General features: G+C 39.9%; 1 protein-coding gene across 1 annotated transcript in view; it reads left to right on the forward strand.

Moving 5' to 3' along the window:
- FTO (FTO alpha-ketoglutarate dependent dioxygenase) overlaps window positions 1-10,075 on the forward strand; it is a 260,515-nt gene extending 250,440 nt beyond the window's left edge. The window contains exon 9 of the mRNA XM_055818513.1: window positions 3,089-10,075. Within this exon, the coding sequence (XP_055674488.1) occupies window positions 3,089-3,239 (151 nt within the window). The 3' untranslated portion in view covers window positions 3,240-10,075. The remainder of the gene's footprint in view (window positions 1-3,088) is intronic.
- Window positions 10,076-10,706: the final 631 nt, after the last annotated feature.

The raw sequence follows: 10,706 nt of genomic DNA on the forward strand, positions 1-10,706 counted from the left end.
ACCTCATAAATTCTTTTGTATCTGGGAAAAGACAGCATTTCTGTTTATCCCAAGTGATCATTGCTAACTTACATTAGCTATCTTTTCCCAGGTACAAAGGATTTTGAAACAGTTTTGTGCAATTATTTAAGTGCCTTTGATTGTTCTGCTTCAGTTAAAAATGTTGCTGTCCTTTTGCAGGATCTTCTGTTACTCTGCTGTAAGTTAAAGACCACTGTAGGAACAATTTCTCCCACAGAAATTTATTAAAATAAATAGTAATATAATCCTCTGGAAAGGACTGGGACTGTTCTTAATTCTGAGTCAGAAAGCACATATCTGGGTGACTGCGTCCGAGCTTGTGGATGCCACTCTGGTGAATTGCTTCATGAACTGCTAGGTGCAGCGATGGCTGCTCAGAACACAGGCCCGTATCTTTACATATGAAATACGAGCAACTTGAGCTGACTTTGATGGCAGCAGGTCCAGAACAAGGGATTGCAATTTTGGTCAAAATAGGTGCCTTGGAAAATGTAAAAATGTAATGTTCGCTGCTGTTCTTGCTAGTGTTAGAAAGCAAAGCAATAGAAACCCTGGAGAGAAAGATGAAGGAGCTATGGGTTTGCAGAACTTGCAATATTGTGGCACTGCTTTCCCCTTTTCTACACTTTTGCATTATGCACTGATGCATTTATGTCATCAGATTTGTGCAGGAATTCTGAGGACCTGACACACTTCTATCCCTCTAATCCCTCACGTGGAACACGATATGGCTAAAACTTCCCAAGCGCATGAGTGCCTGGAAGTTTGGGCACACAATTCGTTGTGGGGTGACCTTTCAGAGGTGGCTCTGCTGGTAAGAAAAGCAGAGAAGGGAAAGCACGATGAGAAGAGTTGCTGATGGGCTGTCCAGCCATGGCAGGGCCGTCGCTGCTGCCACATTTATGGCAACACCAATGCCCGAGCCTCAGATGTGAGGAGAAAGCTGGTCTATCCATTTATGTGCAAGGGCAAGGGGGAAAAAAGAGGACACAAAGGGTAAAAACGGACTGAAATGGTGAGGAGGCTAAGGGCTGATATGTTTTTCCTCTCAGTGAGAGCTCTGCTGTTAATAGCAGATGTGCGAGGGAGAGGATGTTTATTGTTATGATTTGAGTTTTGCAGACCACATAACACGCCTGCAGTATTTACCGACTGCGCTTCTTGATTTGTCATCTGCAATAATCTCTACATGGTTAATTTATCCATTTTTAGATTGAAATGCTTTAACTGGAATATCTTATACTACCCAGCAAACTGAGCATATTATTTTGTGCCAAGACAGAAAATAAAGCGAGATTTTTAAAGCCTTATAGAGTTATGCTGTAATTAGTTTCAGCTTCCCCTGCATATTAATTTTCTCCTGTTCCTTTATATAATTTGGAAAATGTCTTCAGAACATGATGGCACAATCAGTTAAGTACTTCTCAGAACTCATACACTAAACTGCATTTGCTCTAACAACTATTATAAAGCAGCCGGCAAAACAAATCCTCTGTTATTCTGTACAGTGCAGCTTATCAATGCAAACAGTTTAATATTTATGCTAAGAGGATTGTCACAAGTAGCTTCTGTTCCTTTAATTCTTGTTTTAAATAAATAATGAGAACATTTAAACACATTACTCTTCCCAGGGCCCTGAGGTCGGCTAATCTTATTATTTATGAAGTGATGTGCTACATAATAGTACTTAGTGCATGTTAACAGATGCTATTATCAGGGGCTGATGTGGAGAGCTGAAGATATATTGGAATGTTATGTGTTAATACTGTCCTTGTAGTGTAATGTACGATGGATTGAGTGCCCAGGATGCTGGTGCGGCAATTAACCACACACCAACATGGGTGTAAAGCTGAAGTATGTTTTCTCATGGGGATTACACTGCCATTAATAATTCCCAAGAGAAGAAGGCATCTTTCATTTGGAAACAGTCCCCTCCAGAAGGCCGACGGTGTAGACAAGGAAGTTGCATGTGTCCATGTTTTTAGAGTTCGTTTTACAGAGATGAAAGACGCATATACATTTAAAACAACTTTTAAATTGTTGCAGTAATTATGTGCTTTACAGAACATGAATTTTAAAAAATGTCTTCCGAGAGTTAAAGGTGTATTTCTACAATCTGCTTTTTTCCTCCAAAGAGCTATGTAGACCTGCAGTATATTCCAAAACTACAGTGGTGCTTAGCGTTTTCCTTTGTCTTGCCACATTGCAAATGTTAACTAATTAATCAGCAACATGCAAATTGTTTGAGGGGAGGGGAAAAGAGAAGGGGAGAAATCGTCCTTGCACTGTGACAATTTTTTTGATGCAGCATGTTGTATTACACCCTAATCTTAAGGGATGTGATGGTTGCCACATAAAACTTTCCTCTGCAGGCTGCAGTTCAGTTGAATATTATAATTAGACTTCACTAGTATTGATGAATAATCCATTTAATAAAAAACACTGTAATTTAAACATTTTCTCTGGGGACTAACATACACTAACCTCTTAATTTAATTTTATTGAAGTTTTGCCCACCTATTCATCATTGGAAGTTGTTATTAACCTCCATTTCCATTTATCTTTATAGAATTTTCTCTTTTTATATTGCCTTTTTCAGAGCTAAGCAGGTTGATACACTTGTAAATCTCCGGAATCTACAATGCTAGTCCAGCTTCTTTAATATTGTTTAATCTATCCCCCCTGACCTTAATGCAGTAAATTCAGTTTAATCTTTCTCAATAATCTAGTAATACATTGGAAACTGGCAAACATTTAAATCTGATAATGGTTTAATCACATACTTTAAATAACAGCTGAGATAATGAAAAAATAATTCACCATATAAAGGTACACTAACTGAGTTTTCTCTGTGATTGGCTTTTTGAGAAATCCCTATAGAAAACAGAAAGCCTACAACAGAAATCAACTTCACTGGAAATGAGCAATCCATTTGGTCAGAAGATGGGGTATTTCTTTTTTATTATCATCTCTCTCTTTAAATTAATCACAAATATATCCTCGCTGAGTATTCAGTTTCTTGATACAGTTTTACTTAAGTAGTTCATCTTCTTACCTTTCTTTTCAGATGCCAGTCAGAAGCGGCAGAGAGCTTGCCAGAAGACCAGAAACCAGAATGCCGTCCCTTCTGGACAGATGATGAATGTAATATGCCTCTGCCATATGATCTTGAAGAAGTAATTGCTAATCTACAAAATCTTGTTCAGTGGGTTGAATAACAAGTGACCTTCCAGCCTAGAATTATTGATGCTCGTCATTTGGAGAGAAGCGTTTTAGTCCAACATAAATCTTTTCAGCTTTATGATTCCTTGATCAGGTGTTATTTTATGCATCAGTGCAGATTTTACTGGGCTCCACATGGTACCTTTGCTACCGCCTCATAATTTAAAAAAAACAGGCCCCAAATCTACAGAAACAGGTGGCTTTGGAGCCCTGAGGTCCACACTACCAGCCTCAGATCTTTCCTTCTCTGCTCTAACTCCCGTTGACCCTACAGCCCATGGATATCCCTGTTTCCACAAGTTCCCTTGGCATCTAAATTTCCGCTTCCATGAGTGCCTGGAATTGCCTCTGGCTTGGCAGGTTTGAGCAGCGCAAGGCATAGCTCACATCTGTGACAAGGCAGGATCCATGATTCTGGGCATCCTGGTGAGACCCCACTCGGGGTGGGCCTGCTGGATGCCTTCAGAATAGAGCTCTGATTTCTTCATCCACTAACACAGAGGTGCAGCAGATGGTGGAGAATGTCCTTTTTGCAATGGCTGGCTCCTCGTTGGAGCATTTTTTTCAGAGGAGGAGCTGTGGGGGAGTGTCCTGATGCAGATCCCAAGACTTTTGTGCTGTTCTTCATGGCAATTGAGTAGTACTGGGGGAGATTTCCCACGTGGATCTGCACCTCCTGGGCTCCCTGAGCTCAGAGGTTGGTTCCTAACCATTACTTTGTTTCTGCGTGCTGTGAATCCTGTTCTGAGGCCAGGTTTCTCACCACATTGTCTAAAGAGCTGACAGACCTAAGTAGGGGTTTCCATTCGGGGTGTGGGGTCCCCTGACAGATTATGTTTCGGTTGTGTGATACGGAGCACCGCAGCATCTGTGTTGACCTAGTGAGCTGTAGGAGAGCAAAACCAGAAGACTCTGAGAAACTAGGCTGTTTGTGATCTGTTTTGTAGTAACATGCTATAAAAAAGAGCCGTTCTACATTGGATGATACAGGGTGCTCCTGAATAAAAGAGATTTTTCATTTGGTTAAGTTGCTGTTTTAACTTGAGCTGGTGTACGCCTTTGTCATAAAAAGCAGAAACAAATCATATTATGGTGAAACAGCACTCAGTCTGCATTACCACTACAAAAGAAACCAGTAAGACTCGGAGCTTGACGTTGCCACCAAGAAATGAATGTGCCTCCTGTGTTAATCTTATGTTTAAAATGACTGCTGAGGCCAGGCTTACCCAGAGCATACCAGTATACTGTACTGGCAGCGTGCTCCCTGTGTGGATGGGGCTTGTACCGCCAAAAATTGTACTTGTGACAGTATAACATATGCCAGACCTCCCTGGAGCTAAAGAAGCTGTGCCAGCAAAAATTCAGTTCTAGTGGTATAAAACTGTGTCCACACCTACCAGCTTTTGCCAGGACAATTACATCGAGTAGAGATTGTACCTCTTAACACCTTTGACGTAGCTAGGCCAGCAAAAGTAGAAAGACCTGCATCCAGCATTTCACTCTGCAAAAGCTGTTAGCCACCCTGTAGGATGTAAAGAGTCTCTGAAGAATAAATTACTATTTAAAGCAGGTTTGAGTATGTTGTACCCTTGATCCGTACATTTGTCCTTTGTCTCTTGTGCCACCTAATTCTTAACATTTGGAAATACTGTTGTGGGCATAGCTTTTTCTTTCCTGCACTAGCTAAAGCTGGCTTTACCAGTGGGCAAATAGCATATATTTGGATTAATGCCACACTAAATGCTGTTTACTTTGGAGATCACTTAGAGAAAAATGAGCTGAAGATGTGGGAATTCTGCTTTTGAAAAGGCAGTTCTCACAGAAACAGATATTACTTTGGAAATGAGCAAGATGAATTCAAACAAGCTAATGATGTAACACTGTTAACGCAGCATTTAAGGGGATTGTTTGTTTATGCTGTTACTTTATGATTATTTTGTGTTTAATTAAGCGCTGCTAGAAACCGTGGGGATCACAGTATTGAAATGAATCTGACAGCCATAAAGGGTGGAGAAGGCACATAACATTGTAGTTTTTAGCTGAAGTGGAGGCACAGCTATAAAAAAATGATTGGCAAATAATTATTTCCAGCAGTAGTGAAGAAAAACCACTGGGTTTTTTCTTGTATTAGGAGACTGCTGGCAGCAATAATAGAATTTTAAAAAATACGTGATTCCACGTCTTGTCTGTGCTGAAGATTTAAGCTACTAAATTAGCTGAACTAGTACTAGCCTCGATGCAGTCAGATAGCGCTCATTTGAGCCATGGATGGCAATGACATAGACACATGAACACCTTTGGAATGGCTAAGACCTAGGATTCGCTGGCAAAATCCCAATAATCAAGTGGTTAAAGGGGACTAATGCTCTGTGTGGCAGTCCAGTATATCCATATGTATATCCTAAATGGATATAACTTGATTGAGTTCAGCTGAAGTACAGAAGTGTAAGAAGATTTCATATCTCCAAAACCCGCAGGAGCTGATAGCAAAGACATAAGTAAGGTGGATGGAACTGTTTGAAGCATGTAGTAATGCCAAAGGGTACCCCAAAGGGAGGACGTGGTTACAGGTAAAGATCTATTAAAGCAATGGAGAGATCAAGTGTAAATTATTGTTGTGTTTGGATTACGTACTAGAAGCAGACAAATACTTGGAAGTTTTCTTTATTTTATTCAAATAGTTATAGTACAGCTCATGATATTTTAGCACTATTATTCATTATATATATTCTTCATATATATGAATATCTAATGCATATTTCAGCATTAGATAACCCGTTTCCATTTAGGATGAGCTGAAAGACACAGCCTCTGATCGCTGTTCTGTGTATAGCAACTGTTTGCCAAGTCTGGGTGCTCCAGAGGCACGAGGACCAAGGTCAGTGTTTTTCAGGGAAGAGGTGAGAGCATAAATTAGCTTCTAACATTAGGTTCGGTGATTCTTTTTAAATGGTGAAGTTCACGACTTTGCTTACATTTACTTTTCATCAGCCATGAAAGAATTAAGGTAAAATAGTTCACTTGCACGTGTGTGTCAGGCTAAATGGATTGCAGAAGATACAGATCTGTTTGCCTGTCTGCACTTGCCTTTAGACAATATTCATCAGTTTTACAAAAGCTACTGACTAAACATGGAACCAATACAAATGAAATGCTCGAGGCAAGGGCTTTCTTTAAAAAATCTGATACAGAGTTGGTTTTACACTGATAGAAAGAAAATGTTGGCAGAAAATGAAAAATTTCATTGTTTCTGTGATTTGGGGGATGAAAGGTGAAGGCCGTTTTTAAGTATTTGATAGAAAACTGCTGTGTTATGCAATGTAATTAGAAATGTTTTTGTAATGCTTTATTCATATCTCTGTATATGAAAATACTTTATCCTGTAGGTCCTTTCTTCCTTTTAAAAGGTTATGTAAATAAAAAATATTAATCGCAGTACAGTAGATTTTGAAGGCATCATGCTCATGCTCTAAGCTTTACAGTAGATTCTGGTTATCTAAAGTATAAATAAGAATGCCATGAGGAATTGCCAGCTGGAGACTGTCCAGGATGGGTAACATGCAACATAATAAATATCCAAATCAGTTGTCTTATTATCATCCGAGTATAGCTTTAGTTCCACTTGTGATGATGCAAGATGTGCTTAAAAATCATACTGGACTTCTTAATGCTGTGGGACAGATTCAGGGATTCCGGTGCCATAACAAAAAAAAAAAAAAAAAAAGAAATTAAAAGAATACTGAAATCCATCATGATAGATGGCTCAAATATTATAGTGTGTTAAGAGCGGCCATTGCTCCTTTCTCAGCTATAGTAGTGTCATGCCGATAGTCCATGCAGTGGAATTTGGGCTAACGTAACAGAGATTAAACTAGCCCAGGAGCTGATTTCCAAGCTGGGATGAGAGGAGGGGAAGAGAGATGAGATGAGATACAAGGGATGAGCTTTCTCAAGGCCACAACTTTATTAACTGAACCCATATGGGAGTCATTGAGCAGTAACATGTACAGTGCAGGTCAGGATCTCCCCCTTAATTGTTACCACCTGGTGCAAAGTTAATGTTGGCTCCTTAACCCTCCTCGTGCCCCCGACAGCTGGTCCTCAGCTTTCTGCTAGGAGCCGACCACTGTCTTCTTGCACTAAGGTTAGCGGGCTGGGAAGAGCAGTTGTTCCACTGTAGCACAGGCAGGAGAAACCCTGATCCCCAGCTTCAACCTCCGCCACTATCCTACTACACCTCCATGGACTGAGTACCTCCACACAGCATCTGTTTCCCGTTTGAGATGGAAGTTGCTGCAGCTCATCTTCCGAACGATCCCAGCGGGATGGCGAGCTGCTGCGGGGAAGGGTCAGACAAACAAACAGAACAGTGTCACAGCGAGGTGCCTTGGCTGAAACAAGGCAGCACTGCACTGCCCACGGCAGAGCGACAAGCTCAGCCCTGCACTAACCTGGCAGTAGAGGGTGGGAGCTGTCAGCTAGTGATGAAAGACTCGGGCGAAACCACCAACATTCAATATTGGTGAGGACTCCCAACCTGCCCGGTGCTGGCTGTCTCCTCACCCACCTGCGAGTGCCCAGGGAATCCTGAATGGAGCCTCTGCTCTTCTCTTGCCAGCCCAAACCGAGACTCATTGCCTTCAATGTGGCTGGGCTTGCGTCTTCATTTACAGCCATATGTCCTCTTCACCTTAGCCTGGGGGCACTCATTGAACAAGAGAAGATCATTTATACGACTGAAAAAAGACCGTACTTAGTGAGGCTGCGGAACTGGCTGAGTAACATCGCAAATAAAAGCCAACAAATAACTGATAAAATTACCACATTAAAACACTGATGTTTGGGTGCGAGCCCTTCACACATGACGTGAAAACTATGGTTTATCTTCTTGTTGCTTTGGAGATAGCATTCATAATTCACAGGATAGAAAAGGACGTACTAAGCCATGGTGTACATCCTCTAATACCCCACCAGTTTTACAGTGCTTGTCCATGCCAAATCAGAATTTGGTCATGAAAGTTGTTCTCCTCCCCCTCTGTATCATCAAATACTTGCTTTCATGCCAACACATCTTGGTCTGATTAGTCTCCTTGATTAGAGTCTAAAGTAAAAAGTCAGGTGTATAGGATTCCCATTATCCTTTATTTCACTGCTTCTAAGAACAGGTCAGATAGAGTTATTTCAGTGAAAATGTGAACAATCAACTTCTGTTTACCATTAACCTTCAGTTTTCTTTTCTTAAAATCAAATCAGGGCTTGGTAGGCAGTTATTTTCGTACATGTCCCTTGATCAGTGGAACAATCTGTCAAAAGTCATTAAAGCCTCTATTAGGTTGAATTGCATTCAAAGCTAAACCATCCAATCATTTAAAGGGCTATGATGATTGTTTTTAATATAGTATACATTGATTTCTCCCTCTGAGGAGTAACGTAACTTTGAAACTAAGCATGTATGACTAGGGCTTGTTGCTATCCAGCACGTCCTGAGGAGCCTGGTTTCTTGCAGAAGATGAATGTCTACATAAAAAAGTAGAAAACAAACATAGTGAAATCACCTGTATATTTGCAGAAGCTTTTCCTCCATTTTTCTTCTATTTCATTGTATCCATCAAGGATACATATATATGTACATATACATATAAGGTATATGGAATGGGAAGAAATTTTCCAAGGTCCTCTGCTCAAAAGCTTCACTGAAAAATGTAACATCTAATTGTAGTAATATTTTCAAGTGGCTTTTTATCTTAAGATCTTAGGATGCTTTACACAGAGAAACTGAGGCAGGGGTCAAAAGTGCGGCTGTGTTCTGACTGCTGACACTGGAACCGAGCATACGTAATCCTCCATCGCTATGTGTCTCAATTACTTCCCGTTAATCAGCTCAGTTTACAGATTAAAAGATGCTCTCGTAGAACTTTTTCTCTCCAAAGATATATCTTATGGAGCTGGAATCTGTCCTCCTCATGTCATGTTTGACATATTATTTAGTTGCATCACATACAATAATACATCTCATGTAACAGAGATCTTTCAGGCCTTCTAATGTTTGATTAAACTTTGCAGTGAATCTTTTAGTTACATTGCAAGTCCCTGAGGTCTCAATGGGAGAGGTAAATTTTATTGGAACTATTCAATTTTTCCATGGATAATATGCAGATATGCATTATATAGTACGATATAATGTAATGTTATACAATCCACACTCATTTAGCTCTATCTGAAGTGTGTCCACTGTGCACCCCACAAGGTGGTATGACTGCTCTACTAGTAAACTCGTAAAAAAATACCCTGTGGGTATTGGGGTGCTGTTTTTTAAGGTGAAGATGCATTGCTGGAACAAACTGGAATGCTGGTTATGCACCTGTTAGCACTTTTGTCTGGTTCCTATTTGGTAGTCTGGTAGTACTTTACTGAGAGCACTACTTTTCTAGTTATTTTGACGAGCATCCTAATAATTTATTACCCAAACATTATCAAAGCATTCCACAGTTCTTCCGTTGCTGTTCTTTCTCTTCTATCCGCTGGTGCCCTTTCTTTCCTTTTTTGTCTCAGGATTAACAGTAAAATTATTAACAAGTTGTGTGCTTTGTTAGGCTGACATGTCTTTAAAGTGAGAAAACTTAAAAACTATTTATCAGATTGGCATTCTCTCAAGTATGTATATTTGCAAACCAGTTTATTAGAATATTTTTGCTGCTTGCTTACTTGGTACTACTACATGTAAATTTTATTAAGGACTGTTTATACAACACTGTGAGATATGCAGTGATGTTTAAGTTTGTATGTATTTGCTAATTTACTGACATTTATAAAATAAATCACTTAAAGAATCTCTTTGTCCATCAGTTGTCCTCCAGAAGGTGATAGGCTTTGTCTTCAGTACCTTCTTGTTGCAGTGCATGGAAGAAGAGGAGTTTATTTTTCATACCATCTAACTTCAGATGCCTACTGAGAAAATGAGAAAATTAATTTCACTAAGCTTCTTAGATGTTGAATAGTGAGAGGTGAGCTTCTTCAAAGAAGCAAACTCAAAGATGCTCTGAATCTAGTCTTGAGCGGGGCATCTCTCTCCACCTGACCTGTATTGCAAGTCCAAGTTAGAATACATAGTTATCCTCATCTGCTTATGCTGGCAATTTAATAATGGGAAATAGATAAAAAAGATGCTGGGGTTTTGTTGTTCTTTTTTAAATTAAGAGAATTAAATTCTGGTTACATTGCAAATCTTCTAGTAAGGAAGGCAGATTAATTTCTGTTACTTTAGTAAGACATGCCATAAATGTTCATGACTCACTTCTACCCCCTGTAGCAATTTCCTTCAGCAAAAGTTTGTGACGCTGCTGCTATGTTTAGAAGATATTCCTCTGGCTGTGCAACCTCATACTTCCCATACTTGACACAAACGCTTATGTTATGTGAATAGTAGGAACTTGGTGCCTCCCAGCACTGCATCTACCTGTTTG

Source organism: Falco peregrinus, chromosome 14 (assembly GCF_023634155.1).
Source record: "Falco peregrinus isolate bFalPer1 chromosome 14, bFalPer1.pri, whole genome shotgun sequence".
In the NCBI taxonomy this organism is placed as follows: Eukaryota; Metazoa; Chordata; class Aves; order Falconiformes; family Falconidae; genus Falco; species Falco peregrinus.